This window comes from Coloeus monedula (assembly GCF_965178545.1).
Source record: "Coloeus monedula genome assembly, chromosome: 3".
NCBI classification, from domain to species: domain Eukaryota; kingdom Metazoa; phylum Chordata; class Aves; order Passeriformes; family Corvidae; genus Coloeus; species Coloeus monedula.
This window is the reverse complement of record NC_138783.1, coordinates 44580439-44602237: the sequence shown is the minus strand read 5'-3', so window position 1 is coordinate 44602237 and position 21799 is coordinate 44580439. Positions and strand designations below refer to the sequence as shown.

General features: G+C 41.8%; 1 protein-coding gene across 2 annotated transcripts; it reads right to left on the bottom strand.

The window, feature by feature from the left end:
* Window positions 1-2201: 2201 nt before the first annotated feature.
* FDX1 (ferredoxin 1) lies at window positions 2202-18158 on the bottom strand. 2 transcript variants are annotated; one of them, XR_014226258.1, is made up of 5 exons: window positions 17871-18158; window positions 12028-12152; window positions 9111-9240; window positions 2866-5317; window positions 2202-2445 (listed from the first exon to the last, which is right to left on the bottom strand). XR_014226258.1 is itself a non-coding variant. In XM_082277506.1 (4 exons), the coding sequence occupies exons 1-4, from the start codon at window positions 18038-18040 to the stop codon at window positions 5203-5205; spliced, it is 540 nt and encodes a 179-aa protein (XP_082133632.1). In that variant the 5' UTR covers window positions 18041-18158; the 3' UTR covers window positions 2202-5202. The 2 variants fall into 2 exon arrangements, 1 of the variants encoding a protein (XP_082133632.1); XM_082277506.1 differs by having other exon boundaries at window positions 2202-5317.
* Window positions 18159-21799: the final 3641 nt, after the last annotated feature.

The following is a 21799-nucleotide window of genomic DNA, read 5'->3' as shown; positions in this document are numbered from 1 at the left end:
CACCACGCCACGGGAGCAGAGGCAGCGGGGCAGGCAGGGGAACCCCCGCCATGGCCCCACAAGAGCCGGCTGAGCCCCTGGCGGGCCTGCTCCCAGGACTATCACGGGGAGGAGCTCCCCAGCAGCTCACAGCCGAAGGTGTTGGTGCCTGCGGGGCTGGGGCGCACGCCGCAGATGGCTGGCGGCGCGTTCCGTCTGCGTGTGCGCTGGCTGTGTGTCCGTGCATCTGTGTGTCCGTGCATCTGTGTGTCCGGGCGCACACGCCCAGCCTTGCCGCCGCGGCAGCAGCAGCGCTTCGCGCTCCCTTCCCCGCCAGGGCCGCCCGAGGCGGCCGCACAGCGAGCGGCTCCCGGCAGGGCGGTGCCTGAGCGGGGCGCTCCCACACGGCTGCTCCCACGCGCGGGTTTTAATTCCTGTAGCGCTGTGCTGCACGGATTTACCACCTGGGGTCAGCACCAGCCGGGGGAATGTCTGGAACACGCGCACTCTGAAAGAGCCAGAAGCGGGACAGCTCCGCTGTACCTGAGCGGACCCAAAAAGGTCGCACCAAGCCTGTTCCAAACCCGTTTTATCCTCTCTCATCTCTCGCAGATGCGAGGGACGCGCCCTAGTGCCGGCTCGGGGGAGGAGGCACCGCGCTGTGGAGGTGGGTAGGCGCAGGGAACGTGATGCCGGCTGGACAGAGGTAACCTGACACAGGGAAGCACAGGGGCAGTGTGAATGCATGGAAAAACCTTTTCCTGGGATCAAGGGAACTTCCAGAACTCTGAAGGGCAGCCGCAGAGACGCTTGGCCGAGCACAATAAACCAACAGCTTTTTGATGAACAGTTGAAGCTGCAAATGCTAAACCACTGCTGGTGAGAAATTACTCTTTTAAAGACATTTTGAAATCTGGACTACTTCACATCAAAAACCTCTGGTTAACTCCATAAAAAGCAAGTGGTGGCCAGTAGATTAGAAAGTAAATCTCAGGGATACTTTTCATGCCATCATTTACACTTTTAATGCCTGTTTATGGATGGGCTGTGCCCCTTGTCACTCTCCTGGCAGCACAACGGGGAGAGAAAGCACCAAGGCACTGCAGGCCACAGCAGCACATAGATCTACACAGCCACAGCCCCTGCAACAATGCAGGAAATTCCTACTTCTTCATCTTTTCAGAGCACTTGAGGAGAAATCAGCTCAAGCAGCTGCACTCTTCCCAATGTTTTCTACTATTTGGTAACTCAGTGACTCAGCTTGAGCATCTCTTCTCCTCCTTTAAAGAATTATTTCTTTTTTCTCCCGAGGAGTAAGGATTTTTTGTATACCCTATTTTTGTATACCACATTGCCCCTTGCAAGGGCAAAATACAGGCTGTAGGAAATCTCCTCCCCACTAGCCTGGACCTGCAAGCAGAACAAGCACTGCCTAGTCACTGCAGCTTTTTCGGACGTGGCCTTTTCAACCTGCCTCCAACCAGGATGTGAATTAGGTTTGGACATGGCTGTGTTAAACCTTTTGGAGCCCCATAGCAAAAAATAATGAAATTTCAAGATTTAGTTTTTGTCTGAGAAGCCACCAACTGCCTACAGAACTTGCCTTTTCTCTCTCTCACGACAGCTTGCAGTCCAGATAATGGGAACTTCTCCTGACATAGCAAGATGGGGTGGTGTGAAAATGCGAGGCACACCCTTTTTTCCCCTTCAGACACCACACAAACACCCAAATATCACACAGGTGGGACTGCGGGCTTGGGCCTGACTGCAGTTTGAAGGGGTGGAGGGAAGGGACACAGTCTAGAGCCACAGACAAGCTCCTCTCCACTCTTGAAAAGGCAGAGGGATGTTTTTGGCCTTGTTCACAAACAACCCAATCCAAAGGATCTTTTTACCCACAAGCAACAGAAGACAAGTGCAACCCACCACTCCCGTTTTGATTTGCTCCTCATTTTTGAGGGGGGGAGAGAGAAGAAACCCACTCACCCCATCTTTTAGCAGAGCAAGGAATGGTTTTAGAAAGCAAATTACCTGTAATTTTATTTGGACAGGGAAGTAAATATGTATTCAACTAATACTGATACTATAATTGTGTGTCACTGCACAAGAATTCATACTTACACTTAAACATGCACCTTTAATGGGTAAGTTCCATTTTTCACCCAGAAATACATCCAATAGCTTGGAGAAGAAGGAAAGAAAAATCCATAAAACAAGAGGTGTCAGAAAGAGGTTAAAAATAAGATTTATTTGCAAATCATTTTGACAATAAACTAGTATCTCTGAGCTGTGAATTTTGGGGACTACAAGTCAGTTCCTTTGTGTTCTGAGATTTCCATTTGCATGCAATATGGGATACCTCTAGAATTCAAAATGAACTTCGAAGTGTCCTTTTTTGCCTTGCTGTGCTGAGTAATTCATTCCACAGGCACACTATAGGAGAGTCAAAGTCTTTGTAATGAGAAGCTGTCACAGGAAACGCACAACAAAACAACCTTGGCTTAGAAAGAAAACTCACTTGGGAGCTGTTTCACATTTGTTTAACACAGTGTTAAGCACTTCAAGATTCCCACTAGAAGTACCTGGTGCTGTATAAAAAAAACCCCAAATAACCCAATGAAAAAAAAATCCCATAAACCCAAAACAAAACCCAAGACCCCAAAACTCAATAAATAATCAACATCTACCCCTAAACCTCACAGCTATACTGAAACCTCAGATTTCTTTCTGATGTACGAACGCACAGCACATCTGGTTATGACCCAAGTTCCCTCTCTTAGAAGCTGATGAGCTGTCTCATGTACAAAAACCCAAACCCTCAAGATTTAATAGTAATAACTGTATATAAATGAGCTCAGGACAAAGGCAATACAAAGTGAGATTTACCTTAATGTCTGTGTGAAGGCAACCTCTAAGTCATGGTTAGAGTCACAGCAGCAGAAGAGGAGGACAGCAGCATCTTCAGAACATTTCGTCAATTTACGCCCACCCTTCTCCCTGACCTTCTACTCTATGCCCTTCATAAAGCCTGAAAACTTTAATTCTGAAGTCTAGTTTGAATCAGATGACATAAGAAGTGTATTCTGAAACCCCTTCATGATTAAGTTTTGAGCAGACCACAATTAGTATATCTTGCATTAGGGCAAAGCTGAAGGGTAACTCAGAAGGAAATGAGGTAACTCAGGAAATAAAAGAATCTGACCCACATCTATTTTCAATACAGTTCTAGAATATACTAATTCTTACAACAAAGAAGGACTTCCTTTTTAAAGCTCAAAATAATCCAAATATTTGACACTGGAAAAATAATTTTTCTCCCATCCCATACATATAATAATGCAAGAAAAGATGTCCAGATGTCATTGTTGCCAGTTCAAACAAAGCATTAATGAATTCATTAGATCATTCAAATGTAAACAAACATAGTTTATATATATATATATATAGAAAAATGCCCAAAAAAATCAGAAGGTAACAACTACTGGTGATAACCAGTTCATATAAGTATTTATGTAAAGTTGGAGAGAGTAATAGTCTTAGAAACATTATTTTATTTGGGCTACTTTAGGAAGACTAAAACAATATTGAACTGAAAGCTCTTCATCATCAATCCAGACACCATCTCACTGCAGGGGTTTCCCTATACCTTCTGAGGAACCTAGGCCATTTTTATGAAACAAATATACTTGGTCATTTCACATCAACCATTACTGAAATGATCCTGAGAGCAAAGCCCAGAATCTAGCAATCTCTTCAAGCTGAACACCCTACCTAACATCAGACTGCCTCCTGCACAAGCTCACAACTAAAAAAGGATAAAGATTTCAGAACAAATCTGATTTTGACAAACACGGCCCTGTTCAATCCCAACTCAGCCATCTCCAGAGTACAGTAAGAGTTTGTGATGGGTAAATTGTAAATCCAGTTGCTATGTTTTCCCATTACACAGCTCCAAGGATTCCCTCTTCTAAGTCCTGTCTATTCCAGTATTTGTGGTGCAGTTAAATGTACATACTGTTGAGGTTTACCGATACCTGATTTGGGCCATTGTAAAGCTGCAGGTGCCAAGATCCTGCATCAGCCTGTCCTGGTTTCACCTGGGAGAGAGCTAATTTTCTTCCCAGCAGCTGGTGCAGTGCTGTTTTGGATTTAGAATCAGAATAATGTTGATAACACACTGGTGTTATAGTGTAAACACAGCTTAGCAACAACCAAGTCAAAGCCTTTTCAGCTTCTCACCCCACCCCACCAATGAGGGGAGCTGGCCGTGCACAAGGAATTGGGAGGAGACAGAGCCAGGACAGCAGACTCCAAGTGACCAAAGGGAGGTCCCAGACTGTATGGTGTCATGCTCAAAATACCAACTGAGGCCAAAGTTGGCTGGGGTTCACTGCTCCAAAACTGGCTGGCCATTAGTCATCATCTGGTGGGCAACTGCGTTGTGCCTCACTTGTTTTATGTATTTTATTTATCATTATTACTGTTGTTTTCCTTTCTGTTTCTGTCCTATTGTCTTTATCTCAACACATGAATATTTCTTTTTTTTTTCCCCCCCAAGACTACTCCCCCTCCCATTTGGAAGGGGGTTGGGCAGTGGTGGGTGCAAGTGAGCGGCTGTGTGGCATTTAGCTGCCTGCTGGGTTAAACCGTAACATGGCCCTTAGAACTCATGGGTTTAGCAGTATTTTTGCAAGACAACATTTGCCACATATCTCATTAAGATTCCAAAGTTCGGAAAATTCCTATCCTGAAAATCCATTATTTGCTGAGGAAGTATCATATTTACTGAGAATCCAAACTAGCTCTGAGCACACCATCTTTAATGGCAACACTTCAAAAATACCCTGTGCAGTCCTACAAGTTCTTTTCTCTTACACATCCATGTGTGACACCTAGAAATACTCAGGGTTTGTTTTAGGAGAAGTCCTGTACAAGTGATCCAGTTTTTAAATGTCATTAAATGTTTTGGCAGAATAATGTTATATGAAATCTGTAATACACTTGCTAATGTTTATAATCCAATGATTACTTATAAGAAGTATTATTGCATTTTAAGCGTAAAAATATAAGAGGTTCTATAAAGAAAATTAAAATAGCATTAATCTAATATTGATAGTCATATAAAATAACTCACAATTATGTAAGTTTCCATATTTAATTACACATTTAAAAATAAGTTATAAAAATAATTAAGCTTCTTTAAAACCCCTAGGATATTTTCTTTTAGGAGTTTTTACTCATATCTACTGATTGTCTAGCATCAGCCACAGCTTCTGGTACTCGAACAGTCATATCATTCATTGATTTCTTCAAGCAGATTTGGCAGCCTAAACGTGATCTGTGGGGAAACAGGACATTGTTGTTAGTTCTAGCCCACCAGCAATCTAACAGCATTTACCCCCTTATGTGTCCAACACTCAGCCATCCCAAACACCACGAACCAGGAACAGCCACTCTTGTGCAGGGCCTTAATCAAGCACAGGAGCAAACCATGTGCATCAGCACAAGGATCTGTGTGGCAATAGTCAGGATTTACAGCCAGACCCAGAGCTCAGCACACTGGAAAGTCCCACACTGAGTACTTCCTGCTTACTGCGAATGCAGAATACGGGTGACCCTTCCCTTTTCAGTGGGTCACTAACAGGTCAGTCCAGTGCAGGGAGTGATGCTTGATCTCACAAGGGACATTTGGCATCTCTGAAGGGATAAAGGCTTTCATTCAGATTCATTGTCTCAGAAAAAGCAAAGCCTAACCACCCCCATCCAGGGTTCAATGTTCTCAAACTTAAAAACTCAAAATTGGATTTAAACCAGAAAAGTAAGAGTGAAAAGACAAGAAACATAGGAAGGAGAAGGATAACGTAATCAAGGCACTGGAGCAGATGTCATCCTCCATTTTTAGACCTATCATTCAGCATGAGAAAACCAGATGTTGAACATGAGCAATTAAAATCAGAAGATTTAATACCACAACAAAACTTTGCAGACATCACAAGCTGCTTTTATTGCTGGCATAACTTTTAATTCAACGTCCATGCCTCAGTATTTAAGTATAGAATACTAAAGATATCAGCAAGGATGGGCAATGTTCTGTAGCACCAGTCTCTGGCAAGACACTAGCTATCTGACAGCCTGTTTCAAGAATGTGAAGTTCCCACTCTTTTATCCACCTCTCCATATGCATTTATCTGCATTTGCCTTTTAATTCCAAATGTCATTTCCTATTGCTCAAGAGCACAAAATCCTTGTGCATGTTTTCACAGGCAGGTGATGATACTGCCACATCACTGTAAATAAACCTTACTCCTCACTGTGTTTTCCTGAGTCTTTCACAAGGATGCTCACACTAATTAAAACCTATCACCATCACCTTTACATCATGCTGATGACCACATACTCTTACCAGGCAGCTTAATACTTCTTGTTAAAAGATATGGGGTTTTTTTTAACCAATTACTTATCCTTTACAGGGCCTTTGCTCTTAGGCTGTTGCAACTCAAAATTTAGTAAATGATTTCTAGACCTAAGTAAACTGCATGAACTACAAGATCTTTCTTCATCTCAGTGACTTACATGAAGAATTTCCATATCTGCTTCATCCCTCTACAAAAGCTTTGTTGAATTCTTTCCTTGCCCATAGTAGATAGTATAGAAAAGCAACAGCCCACAGAATCAGAACAGTGTTCTTCAGCTCCAATCTCATTTTAAAATGTTGAGCTCATTTTAAAAGTTGGGTTGCCACCTTCCTATTCCTTTGATGTGGAAACAGTTTCAAAACAACTAATTAAGCCTTACAGACAGCAAGTCAAAAATGCCATATTGAATGCCAATAGAGCTCCTGGGTGAACGCTACATAGCCATTACTATTTGTTACCACTCAGTTTATTTACCTGCAGTGATACTACTTCTATGGATACATCAGTTAGAAAGAAGATCACAAAATACACCAGGACACCCTCTGCAAAGAAACCTTCCAGTACATGGGCAGCCCAAAAAATGTGTAGAAGTAACAATGCAAAAGAAACTTCACTTTTATGTTAGGTTGCTCTATTTTACGTGCACCTTGTACATCACCCACTGGCTCTGTAGTGGGTTTCCTGTTTCTGATAGGTTAGAAACAAAAATATTTGTCTACTTTTGCAAGCTGTTTCTCAGCTTATTTTCTACTGTAGTATTATTTTAACTTGCCAGGGTTTGCACTCCCCCATCTTACTACTTTCTACTGTTCTGCAGTTAATCAAAACAATTTTATTTTAACCTAATTAATCATTCATTTTAAAAAACATGAGCTTTCATGGCAGTTGCTGGCTGAAATTTTCCCAGATACAGAGTCACTGACAAGAATAAGCTGTTATGCTTATACCTATGACAGAACATAGAAGTGCATCTCCATTACACAAATTTACATCAGCACAGGAGTCCAGGTAACCTGCAGCAAATACCAGCCACTTGAAGCTCTGTCTTTCAGAAGAGTCATCCTCTCACATATATGGAAGGTCCCTGGCCATAGGGAGAATGTGTGATGCTAGGAAAACCTAACAGAAGTACCAAATACCTTCAGAGGGTGTAAAGCTTAATTTGGTATGAAGAACTTAGAAGGAAAATAGACACATTTAAACAGAGAGCTCTGGCTTGCTTGTTTCCCAGTTCTTCAGCAAACTCTCCTTGCTTTGAACCTTTACTTAAAAGGTAGCCAAAGAACAAAGGTTTTTATTATATCATATCCCTCCAGAGCTATTTAGGAATTATTTTGGCCCTGAACCTAAAAGTTACTCTTTAGTGTGGTAGGTGGTAGGCTTAATAGGCATACAGTTTTTTTTCAAAAATGAAAATGGGTTTTTGTGTGACAGGAAAAAGGATAAAACAAAAGAAGCTACAACAAGTTTCTCATAGCTTGACTTCTTTGCCTTTACAACCTCCCATAAATGTTCAGATTTGCCTGAAGTGAGAAAGTGTATTGTCATGTAGAAATTATGAGTACAGGATTCCCTTTACTGATATAAGGAGACAGACAAGTTAATTCAGAGTACTTCTTTGCAGAGTCATAAAAAACTCTATGCTATACAGACCACGTATAAAGCCTCTGACATCATTGGAAAGATTCTCAAAAACTTCAACAAGCAGTTCCATTGAAACGTGAGGCTTATGAAACCTCACAAGGCACAGCTGCCTACTGTTCCTGAGGGCATGTTCTGTGATAAAGGCTACTTGTGCATCAGCAAGTGCAACAGCCCACCTGGAATGGGTCTGTGATGAGGATGTGGCACCCTAATTACAAGATGTATGATGGTGGGGGTGATGCAGAACAGAGGTTTACTTTAGAGTACCACTAGTGTAATCCTAATTTCTATCAGCAGTCAGAGCACACTTCAGGATTACTTTCTCCCAAAAGGGAATCTGGTTTGTGTGCACAAGGAGCCCTCTGAAATAAGTCAAAGCATAACAAGTATGTACACTGACATATCTCTACACTGTTTGTCCTAGAGAAGGCTTGAAGGAAGGATTTTAGCAATGTACATAAATACCAGAGAGGCTAGAGAAGGTGGACTCTCCATCCTTGGAGATACTCAAAAGCTGTCTGGACATGGTGCTGGGCATCAGATCTAGGTGGTCCTGCTTGAGCAGGGGGTTGGAACAGTTAACCTCAAGAGGTCCCCTCCAACCTCAACCCTTCTGTGATTCTGTGAAAAGAAGATCTGACCAAAACCTAAAATACTAATGTAAACACATTCATAAAATACATTAACTAGTTACAGACTAACAAGGGACAGAAAACAGAAGGGAAGAGAAACAAGAACAAGAAAATTCACACACAGGACAGCAGTGGCAGAGCTTTCATGGCAGGAACTGGGTTTACAGTCGTTCTTCAGTTCTAACATTTCTGCACCAGACCTCTCTGAAGACAAAGTACGGGCAACTGACACTTTTCCGTTACAAAAACAATAGTGACATCTTTTTAACACGAATTCAGATAAACAACATTTAAACTTGGCAGTCCCATTTGTGTAACAGAATTCAGCTATTCATCAAAAGCTGATTAAGGTGCTCCAAGAATATTGGACTGCCCCATCTGCAAACCTTTCTTCCCATTCTTTGGGGAAGTAATGTAGGCAAGTGTTATGTTGCCTTACGTTTCTGTGAGGCCATATGCCAGGTCCAGCATGTCCATCTCTTCATCAGTAATTGCATCTAGTTTCTCAAATATGTGGTCTTCAAATATTAAATGACAAGTTGAACAGGCTAGTGTTCCTTCACATGCACCTAAAGAAAAATAAATCAAGATAACAGAAAATCCAAGTTTCAAACTGCAGCTGAATTTCAGAAGAAATCCTACATGTGTTTGTCTCATACAAGAAGTCTTGGTTGATTAGCAAAATTAATGTTCCATATATTCCTGCATTCATATACCTACTCTGCATTCAACTGTTAATAGTATTTCTACAGTTCCTGTAGCATTAAAATTTACTTAAATGCTAAGTAATTAGTTAAAAAATGCTAAGCGATTAGTTAAAATACTTAACTAATCCCCTTTCCACCATTTAAAGGAAGAAAAGCTTCCTACTATAAGAATGCAAAAGCATACAATGCTGTCCATCAACACTACTTCATTTATTTCCTATGCTGATCCTTCTTATCTCTCTTTCCCATGGTTTTGAGGTTTCCTCTAGAAGTTCAACAGCAGAAACCTGCTACGCACAAAAAATTCCTTAGAAGTAGAGAGAGGAGGGATTTTATACTTATTTCTTCTCACTCAACAGAACACTAATTCACAGGAACAAAGGTAGTCAGCCTAGAGAGAGATGGCCTACATAGATTATGAGGTGTTCCAGTACGAGTCAAGGCTCTAACAAGTGCTGGGGTTGAGCAGCACAAGCACCAACTCCACCTGCCTGCTACAGCAATTAGGTCATCACAGCACAGTAAAAGTTAGAAATCTAACAAATTTGTCCCTGACACTGTATTGGGCTGGCACCAAGTTCTCCACAGTGTTGAAAAAGAAATACACAACTTCAAGAAGAGGGGAGAAAGCGAAATACCATGGAGATTACAAACCTCAGGCTCTGATTTAAATTGATAGAAGAGAAGCAGACAACACATTAGCCAATCTTCACTTACTTATTTCCAGGGAGAGCAGAACCAAAAATACTGTGACCACATCACCTTTGTAATCATATGGAAATAAGGAAAGCAAAGTTGTATGTATAACCACTACTATGAAAAGAAATAGTGGAACTCATCATTAGACCACAAGAACCACACAGAAAGCACCATGCTGCTACAGTATCAAAAGCATGTATTCAAAGTGAGCATGACACTGTACTAGAACATTTGATTTTTAAATTATATCACGTCTTCAAACACACATGAAAAAGCAGTTTAACTGAAGTGCCAAACATAGAATTTGTCATACCAGCAGTTTAAGCATCCTTAATGTTTGGGAAGCAAGGGAAGGGATGAGGGGGGGAAAGGAAAGAACACTGACCAGGCTCTTTGAACAGTAGTAGGTCTTTCCACAACTGTAAAACTGGCAATAACAAATAAACTAAGTGCAGCTAAATCATTCAATAGATATGTAACCCTTTATACAAAGATATTTCTATTATCACTAATGCACACGGGATGCCCCCTGGTGATAGAAGCAAATAGCAGGATTTACATTTTACTTTTCCCTCATTACTTTTTTCCTGAACACAGAACATACATTTTTACTACATTATTTCCCTGCCCTAGTACAATGTTTCATTATCAAGTGGTTATTAAAATGGGACTAGCACATGTTATAATTAAAGACTGCTACGTTATCCCAAGTTTTCAGTTTGGCTTTTTTATTGACAGCATTGCTTTTTCCCACTTTACCACAATGCTTTAACACAGTGGATATTGACACAGAGAACATTTACTGTAGCATACAAGCAGACCAAACATAAGCCTAAATGAGTCATTTAGTAAGTGATACATAAAGCTAGTTGCATTGCAAGTTTAAGAGAAAATTCTTCTTCCCCAGATATACCCAACTCTAGAGACCTAAGAGCTGTCTCAGATATTAAGTATAAGATTTTAAATATTATCAAAGATTTTATCACTAGCAGTAAAATTTATTTGCACTTAACTAGAACACACATCAAATTTCAAACTGTGCTACAATACTCTGATGCTTTTTTCTCTCACCAATTGCTTCATGTTATGCATTCAGTTCTGAAAATTGTACTACCACTTCCTGCATTATTTCTATTAAGTTTTCAGCTCATGTTCACATAAATACCTTCCCAAGGTATTTAATTGCCATTACCTAATACCTTTGAGCAACGTGGTCTAGCGGTTTGAGCAATGAGGGCTAGTGGAAGATGCCCATGGGCAGGGGCGTTTGAAACTGAACAATCTTTAAGGTCCCTTCCAACCCAAACTGTCCTATGGTTCTAACTATGGAAAGTGCAAAAGTTTGAAGAAATAGGGAGATGTTGTAACTTCCTCCTATTTTGATTTTAAACAGAATTTGTGCCAAGTTAGAATTTCACAAGGTCTCCTTTACCCCAGTTCTTTAATAAGAATTAAACTTCTTGCTCTTCCCTGCTAACTGACACAGATTTGGTTGCTACTTTCACTGTGCACTCCTCTAGCACATATATGATGCTACAAAAAGCCTGGCAATAAATTGAGACAGCATGGCACTACAGAAGTAACCAGACACTGTTAGGAATACACCAGTTTTGTGTTGCCTCCAGAACAGAACCTTTCTGCTCAGAAGAGGTCTGCAGGTGGCATGTTTCAGACTCCACTTTGACAGCCCTCTGTTCACATTCCCCTCTTTAATACTCAAGCCAAGATCTAGGATATACCCCAAGTATTTTTTTTAAACTTGAACCAAAATATTCTATGCACCTGAAGGAGGAAAAGAAGGGGAGAAAATCCAAATGAAGTACAGCTAGGTTTTACATATAAATATTCATTTACAGTTGGACTCAATGACCTTAAGGGTCTTTTCCAATCTAAATGAATGAGGAACGTCATTTCTAGACACTGAATAAAATGTTCAGTGAATCTACTTACCAAAACCATCTATGTCTAGATTATTGTCAACAACAACATCCAGCAGTGAATCCCCAGGTTTTCCCTTGGCTGTTAATTTCTCACCATCACGGTTTATGAAATGAACAGTTATTTTATCTTCTGAGCTGAAAAAGAAAATTACATAATAGAATTAAAGAATCTTAGAATTTTTAGTGCTTCAGAATTGATTGCATACCACTAAAATAGTAGTTGATACTGCTACTATCAACTCCAAGGAAAGAGAAACCTAAGTTATTGGCTTTTAAAAGCTGTAACAGGTACAGGTATTTACTGCTGTACATTGAACAAAAACCATGAAAAGTAAGAAAAAAAAAAAACCCTTAGAGGGTGTTTTGTCACTACAAGCTATAAGGGATCCAGATGTTTTGCCTTTCACCAAACACAATCAAATTATTTTAGGCACAATATTTGTATTTTTAACAAATAAAGGAGCTTATTTTAAATGTTTCTCTCCACACCTTTCTGTGAACTCTGGCTTTGGATTTATGAACTTTTTGTTGTTCTCATCATTATTATTTAGGATAAATTCTAAACTTTCCTATTTCTGCTTACAGTTTTAGACATTTCACTTTATTAATTCCAAAATTTAGTTCTTCTCTCCTCCCACAAATGGAAATACTCCAAAAGCATTCTCCTGGTTTTACACACAGATTCTCTTAGGAGCTCATCTTGTAAATATTAATTCTAGTGAAGTATAAAGTTTTTACACAGGTTTCAAAGAAAGAAGGTTTTATATTTCTTTGCTTTTCAAACAATTGTTTTCAAACGAGAAATACGTCTCAAAGTCTGCACAAAAATATCTTAAGACTAAAGCTTTTAACATGCAAAAAACTTATGTTTTTGCATTCCATAATATTTTCACACCCAAATTAAAGGAAAGCTTTAAATATACTAATAAAATACAGCATGTTCAATTTTAAACAGACAATTTTCTTTCCTACAGTAAGTGAGCAAAACAAAAACTTGTTGGATGGACAGTGAAGAAATCTGCCAAGAGATGACAGATACAAATAGAACAACCAAAAAGCTAAATCAAAAATTTATGTTTCCATGTGAAATCCATGTTTAAGAACTGCATGCTCCATACTACCCATACTCTTCTTAGTAACTGTGGGCCTTGAGTGATTAATAACATAAGAAAAATATGTAAACTTGAAAATCAAGTCACCCCCTGGAAAACTCTAACCTGTACATCTGAATATTAAAGGAAAAATTTGAAAGTGGCCATGCTGAAACATCAGTGAACAAATTACTTTTATAACTGGCTGTAAAAGAATATGTGTTTTTACCAATCTGAGTCCTAGCTTGTTAAACAAGAACAATAAATGTTTGTTGCTGTAGACTTCATACCTTGCCACAACTTTTAAGTTCCACTGGCAGCAGTGTGCTTCATGATGATTCATTATGATGTCATGATCAATTCTTTTCCTATCATCCCTCAGTCCACTCTCCAGAAGGCAGCCACAAGCTACTATTAACTATAAATTCATTCTAAAACTATAACTGATAGTGGAGAGTTGACCTTGCTGACCTGCAGAATGCAACTGAAGTGTGTACTATAAAAAAATCCAGAAATCTTAAAGATGTATCTTTACAGAATGTGATTTATGTTGCACAGTCACCTGTGATATCTGAGGACCACCAGCAAACCGTTCTGTGGGGGTTGAAGAAACCACTCTGCTTTTCATTTTGCTCCTCTGCTATGTTAACACCTCCCACAACAGAACCAAGGAAACAAGAACCCACTTAGATAAACTAGTATTCACCAACTAAAATTCACCACCTCCTCTGGGAGTTTACAACTGATGGGTTTAGACTGCATCTGGAAAGGTACAGATTCACATTCTGAGAGTCTAAGTAAACGTCTGATGGTGTAATTTTAAACTGCTTCAAAAAGCCCCTCCAGAGCTCAAAGTACACTCTCCTTTGCTGAAATATTTCTGTTAACATGACAAACACAACCCTGACAGGAGACACAAGGCAATGTGTACTTGCATTTCTGGGCATGCTCTGCCCAAGGTATAGACATGGCAAGTACTAAATATTTATTCCAATATCCTAAACATACTCTTTATTATAGGATTAGGCAATCACAAGTACCATGAACCAAACAGCAACATGTCTGGGCACCCATTAGGTCCCTGGAACTTTTGTAAAAGACAAGTCAACTCCCTCCCAGTTTTCAAAACACACTTGAAGCTGTCTTCACCCGTGGTTACACTTGAATCTGATAAAACACCACAGTGTCACAAGAAGAACAGCCCCACCCCTGCTCCTTTGTTCCTTGTCTCTCCAGCGCTCACAATGCCCTGCAATAAACTCGGTGTGGGAATGCACTGGCTGAAAGCCAAACTTCACAGGTCAATAACCCCCAGATGTTAGAACCAGCAGGGTCAGATTTGATCCTTAGATGAAATCTACACCAATTTAGAATGGCTGCGTTACTGCAACAACACAATCTAGGTTTCATGGTCAGATTGATTTAATCTCTTTACAGTATAAACATGTGGGTTCGGGTGATCCCCACTCCAAATCACCCTGCCATCATCCTTACACCAGTTTTACCACAAGCCAACTCCTTTTGCTAACCCGGCTGCAAATCAGCCATAAAACCAAAGTAGACACAACTGGACCAGAAAGCAAAATTGCTAAAGTGCCACTGCCCACAACAAAAACAAGAAAAGAGCAGTGGGATGCCCTTGTCAGTAGGGACAATCTGGTATTTGCTTCAGCCAGTTGTGGACCTGCACGGTGGCTGTGCATGTTTCATGATGTGGCATTTAGCAAGGGGACAGACTGAAGTATCACCACCAGGTCACTGACTTTTGTTAAAAACTGACACAGTAATTAATCTTTCAAAAGGACCTAATCCACCCTGATTTATAATTGAAACTAAAATTTATTTGTGTAAAGTTAGATCTAGCCTCCTTAAGTCTTTCAGTAGATCCATTTTTTTGCTATTGCCACCTTCTATCACTCTTCACATAGCCAAAATATTTTTTTAAAAAATCACTAGTGCTTTACTTGGTGGTGAAAATACTTTCAGAAGTGTGTGTATGTAATAATCAGATTAGTCAGACATTCAAAACACACACTGAGCCAATCTTTTCAATGGCTGGGGGATACCATTAAAAAAAATAAAATCACATCTGCATGAAACAGTATTTAGGCTTTATAAATTTCAAATAACATGGTTTTTATCCACCCAGACATCGTCTGCATCAAGAAAAACAACTATCCAAATACCATCACGCTGCGAACTAGTCACAGGCAATTAACACAAAACACGTGCCAGGTCCGTGCAAGTATGAATAACCTCAGGATTATCAGGAAGAACACAATTTATATTGTGTTATCTCCATGAAGCATAAATATCCCAATTCATGCTCAGAAAAATGCTTTTCACCAGATGTAAAATACAACCAATATCTTCATATGGTTGCCACAGCACTATCAGCATTTTTTATCAAGCTTCACAAGGATACTCTAAATTAAGCACACTGCAAAGGCACAGAGGAGCACCAGAAAACTGTAAATGCTGTTTGTTGTCCCTCCCATGCAAATAATAGCAAATACTGCAAAAATCTCGACAGCTACTTCTTCCCCCTTAAAAAAATTATCCTTTGAATCTTCAGCTATTTCTTCTAAGTTAAGAATCACCTCTTACATTCCTCCAAACAAAACATAACAACTTTAGCCTGGTATTGCACATGGTGAGACCAGCTCTGTTATTCTCAGATCTTTTAATAACTAGCAAATCCAACAGCCCTAATTGCCTGAGGAGTTCCATGAATTAAACTATTATACTGGCCTCAATTAACAGAAGTTATAAATCTGAACTAAGCTTTAAAGCATGCAATTATTATGCTGTGCACCAAAAACATTGTACAGCTAACCAGACTGGTATAAAAGAAATCTGAAATGACTACATTTCACCATGAAATTAAAAGGAAGGATATGGGATAAAAAAGGAGCAAGAGAAAGGAGGAAATGGAAATGAAAACATAATGCCTGATCTCCACTGAAACCCTTGGAAACCTCTGCTCACAGGAATCACCTCAGGTAATGTTTAGTACAGTGAGGTCATCATCCTCTAGACACAAATACAGCTAATTTTACACACATAAACAATGATGTATCTTTTTACTGGAATAACACTGGCTGATTCTATAAAGGTCGGGAACTGTGTCTCAAATATGATGCCCAGAGAAAGTAACTTATGCATAAATGGAGAAAACAATAATATACAAGAATTTTCCTTTTCTTCCAACTCACTCAGCCAGGTTATGACACTGAGTATATAAACAACATTGGAAATACTTGTTTGCGTAAGTTTTTTTGCAGGTGTGCTTGCAAAACAAATATAAGTAGATTCTATTCTGTATTCAGCCTGTTTGTAAAAGACATGAGGGGATTACAGGTCTTACATTACTATTACATAAGGAAATGCTTTCCCTTTATAGGATTCTTTTTTCAATGATTTTAATAACTTTAAAAAAACCCCTGTCAATACTTCACAAAGACATCTTTATATTTTTAATTAAAAACTGCAAAGCAGGGATCTCAAAATCAACTGATTACCAGCAGGATCCCTCAGAGAAGAGATCTGACTAGCAAATTCATCTCATATGGGAGTCCTAGGCTAGAAAAGTCTCTCTCTCCATATTAAATTATCTGCTGGAACAAAGTCAAAGATCACCTACAGCAGAGTTTAAAAGCAAAGTATTGAGACAGTTTTGATGTCGAGGGCATTATCCCAACCTTGTGGAAACAGGCCAGGCTAGACCCCTGATGCTGGGCTGCTGACTGCGGGTCCTGTTCCAAGTCAAGAAAACTTCTGTGGCAACCAAATACATCAAGCTTTTAAAACTTCTGCATTTTAAATACTTAAAGTTAGCTGTAGACTCTGACCTATCTTTGAATATACAAACTACATGCCAGGAGGCTGTGCATATATAGTCTGTGACAACATGTAATAAGCATCAAAACTACAGCTGTGGACTGTAGAATATTTAATGCCCACAGATGTAAAGCATTCTGAAACACCTACTCATACATACTGGTGAGGAAAGGAGGAGCTCTGCACATTTAGATCTGACCACAGAATCAATTAGGTTGGAAAAGACCTCTGAAATCATCAAGTCCAAGCTATTACCAAACATGATCATGTTAACTAGACCATGGCACTAAGTGTCACGCCCAGTCTTTCCATAAAGAAAGATGTAAAAGTGCTCTTCAGTACAGAGGAACTATACCAAAGGCAGAAGATACTTTAAGTATGAGGATCTCTCTGATATGTGCTGTACTTTTACCACAAGCCCAGCCAGACTTTTACGGGGGGGAAAAAAAAACCAAAAAAACAAACAAAAAAAAACCAGGAAAAAAGAAAAAGTGCAAGTTTAATAAGGTCATAATCTCTTGGAAAACCAGTCTGAGCATCAGGAGCCCTGGTTTAGCGTCCATAACGTTACAAGCCATTTCAACGGAGTTCCAGGTCACCCCGACCCTGAGCCTCACCCGCGCCCGGCGCGGGGCCTCGCCCAGCACAGCCCTACGGGGCACAGCTCGGGGGAAGGGCCCCCCCAGAGCGCCACCGCCAAGCAGCCGCCGGCGGGATAGCGAGAGCAGGCGCGGTGAGGGGCGGAGGGGGCCGGGACCAGCCAGGGGCTCCGCGGGAAGGTCACCCCGGGCTAGCCCGGCTCGGGCGGCCCGTGCCACAGACAGCCGCTGGCTGCCCTCACCGCCGAGGCCCGACGGTCCGGCTCCTCCGGACCGCCGCCCCGGGGAGCCCGCCCGGCGCCTCCGGGCTGCGACCCCCTTACCTGAGCACCGCCCGGGCAGAGAGGCTGAACGGCCGCGCTGTCCTCCCGACAGCGGCGGCGCTGGCGGAGCCCGGCCTCGGCCCAGCTGCCGGCGAGGCGGAGGAGAAAAGCCAGCGGCGGGAGGAAGCGGCGGCGGCCCGGAGGAGCCGCGCCGGCCCCGGGGTGGCCATGGCGGCGGGACGGGAGCGCTGGGGCTCGGGGCGGGGGCAAAGTCCCGCCGCTTACGCCCGCGGCGCGCGCGGCGGCGATTCTCGCAGCCGTTTACGCAGTGCGCAGCCCGCCCCCGCCGGCGTGACCGCGGGGTTACGCAAAGTGCGGAGGGGCGGGGCGCCGCGGGAGAGGCGCGGGGCGGGGCCCGCGCGAGCGCCGTCCCCCCCCGCTGCTGCCCTCGTGCTGACCCGCCCCGCCCCCGCCCCGCGTCCCGGCGCTGGCTCTCGCCTTCCGGGAGAGCGGCGGCGCGGAGCCCGCCGTGTGCTGACCGCCTGCCCGGCTGGGTCCACGAGCGGCTTCGTGTCACAGCAAGGATTCGGCGATGACACGCAGTGGAGGCGTCACCCAGAGGGTCGTCACTACATCCCAAATGCCCTTTAGGGAGGTGTCAGGAAAATTAATGCACAAACACCAGAGGTTTATGTCCAAAAAGGAGACAGAGGACTCCTGTTACTTAATTCTAATAAAGGGAGAGGCCATGGGGCATTCCCCTGGGGTCTCTCAAATTTTTGGAGGGCGTAGCCTCCTATTTATCCTAATTTCCCGACTGCATTTCCCTCTCTCTTTCCCCATTGGCTGAGGTACTTGAGAGGTACCGGCTTCCCGAATTGCTTAATACAGACTCCCTTCTAATGTATACCCCCCCATTTTTCTTTTCCTATGGAATTTATGGCTCCTTCCATTGCTTCTTTCATCTCTCAGCATCCATCTTCACCTATCAGCAAACCCACAGTTTGTTTGTAAAGACAAATCCCTCTCACTCCTTTCCTCAGTCAGTGGAATTCCTCCCATTGTTTCTTTGACCTCACAGTATCCAGCTTTTACCTAGCAGCAGACCCATGGTTTGTTTATAAAGACAAATCTGTCTCGCTCCTTTCAGAGGCCTGGCCCGTGGGGGAGTGGGCTCCAGCTCCAGGCTGGGCAGGTGGTCGATGCTACCTGGGACCCCCTTGAAATAGCTTATAATAATGTGGAACTCCCAGGGAAGTGGAGCTGGCAGCTGGGGAGTCTGAGCTGTCCGCCTATGCTGTCCAAGCAGGACCATGGAGAAATTCCCAGTTCCTCATTATTATTTCTTACAACAGAAGATCCAACCTCTACAACACGGGCATCAGCAAATGGACAGAAGTGCTGCTGTCAGAGGGTCTAGCAGGCAGTAAACATTCATGGTGAATGGCTTAAGTACCAGCATGTGCCACAGGAAATTTTGAAATTTCCTGAGCAATCACAGACTGCACATGCAGGCTTAACTTGCTTCTGCTAGTTTTGATCAGATGGTTATCTAGATACCCTTCATTCCAGCACACCCTGACTGGAGAGTTCTAAGTGAATAAGGAAGAAATGAACAATTACTTTGAAATAATTCTTTCAAACGGGAATGGAAATGAATGGAGAAAAAGAGGAGGAAATGATACTTCTGATACACTTGAGGTTGCTAAGATTATTCTTGATGCCTTATAATTTTCTTGCATCAGAATAAGATTGAAGAGGGAGTTAATATAAAACTGAACTTCTGTATTATCTTTAAGGAGAAGAGTAGGTTCTGGTGGAAATGTCCTGGTGGAATTGTCAAGAGTCTCCAAACTGTCTGTCCATAAACCAAGTGATCCAAACACCACACTGATCTCATTTTCTTTGGGTTTCACTCTTTTGCAACACAAGAGAATGTGGCCATGAATAATGCAGTTTATTTCAATGCTGTCACTACAGCATGGGGTTATATATGCATAATCTTAAGGCACTATACAGCTAAATACATACAGTTCTAGCTGGACGTCTAATATTGTAAAGCCGAAAGAGCCTTACAAAAGATCACGTAATCTAGTTTGACTTCAACCAGAAGGCTGCCTGTTGTAAATTAATGGTTAATGCTGGAAATAAGCCTGAAAGGGACCCTCTGGACCTTCTAATGTAAACCTTTGCTGTCACATTCAACTCAAGTAACTAAATAAAGAATAATTTATCCATTTCTTAAAGTTTTCTTGCTGGTATTAACTGCACTTAAAAACAGTCCAAAAATTTCATTTTTTGGAAGTGGAAAAAGCCTAATTATTTATCAAATTTCAATTAATCTATTTTATTAATTTTATTCTGAGTATAGAAATATTTATGCCAATTTTCCACAGCCAGGGCTGCTCACAAATTAAAACAGATTTTGTTCTTTGTGATGTTCACCCATCATTTGTTGTACCTCCTCCAGCCCTTTTATTTTAGCCTCTGTTGTTACTAGTTTCCTTCCATAATACAGGAAACTCTCACTGTCCTCCTGGTTTTCCCACTGAGCCATTTGTGTATATGTTAGTTTGAATTGCCTGTTCTTAAACACGGGTGACTAGTTAGTACATTAACTTCAAGTCTCATAGTGTGTCCCTGATAGAGGATGAGTCTGAGTGTCCCTGTATCAGTATAACCCTGATGCATCCTATGATTGTGTTTGATCTTTTTTTCATGTACAAATTAAATCAGTAGCCTCAAATCAGTGAGCTTTAAATCAGTGTGGTCAGTTAATAACCTAGATGTCCTTTGTTGCTTCTCATTAATGAAGCCATCATTAACAGCAAGAGTCCTTGGTTTGCCCAAGCTGAACAGAGTAAGGTCTTTGAACTTTGCTTCCATCTACTTTCATGTGTGGTTTTCAGTCATGTGCCATTTTAACAAAAAAGGCCAATTCCTGCTTCCCCTGTGTTGGATGTGTTCCAGACCTCTGACTGCCGTGGCCCTGAGCACGTTACCCCTTTGCAGAAGTTTAGCTGGCAGAGTCCAAGGTCAGTTTCTTCACTGATAAGAGCAGCTGTGACAAAAGAGAGACAGCAGCAGGAGCCTGTCTCTCCCTTGAGAGCCACCTTTAAGCCGTGGCTTTGCACTGGCCCTCACCTGTGCTGCAGTGCAGCTGTGCAGCAGCTCTCTTCACGCCGCCTCGCATCTCCACGCGTCTGGCCCTCATCCAGACTTGCTGACTTGGCATCCTGGCTTGGCCTCAGACGTGCCTTGCCATTGCAGCCCTGCTGGGTGACCATATGGGCCATGTCTGATCCTGACCACTGTCTCTCGATCTAATCTTGGCCCTGGGTTGCTGCTCCACATCCTGGCTCCTTGTTGATGAAGTGACTACTTTCACCTGCCTCGGTATTGTGCTTAGTTTCTAGCACACCTTCTGTTGCAAAGCAGCTAAATCTTGCTGCTCCCTGACATCCCCCACCCCTAAACACAGAACCCCTCTAATTCCCTCATAATTTCTATATAATGTACAATTTTGGGTGGGCAAGCTTGAAGAAAATGGTGGAGCAAATTAGGTCAGGATTTCTCTATGAGATAAGAGCAGCACAGTGAAATAAAAGAGAAAAACTACAAACTACAATAGGTGTTTACCCATTTTCTCTCAGAATCTCACCTTGGTTATGTACAAATTTTTGTTGCTTGTTTCTGTGGGATATTCATTCTCTGGAAGAGGTGCTTCATCTTTTCTTGTATGGGGGGGGGTTTTTTGTATAGGTTCTTGCACATTGGGGAACTTTTTTTTTTTTTTTGTAATTATATCCTCCAATTCTTTACTATTTTTAAGATTGTACTTTTAGGAGGCCAGCAAACCACTAGGTGGCAAACAGTTTCAGCAAGAGAGTTAACGCATGGGTATTGATACAACCTTCTGTCCTCTGCTTTATCATTCCTCTTCTGTCCATCTTCATGAGTTGGACCTGGGAAATCTGGGTTGAAGCTGA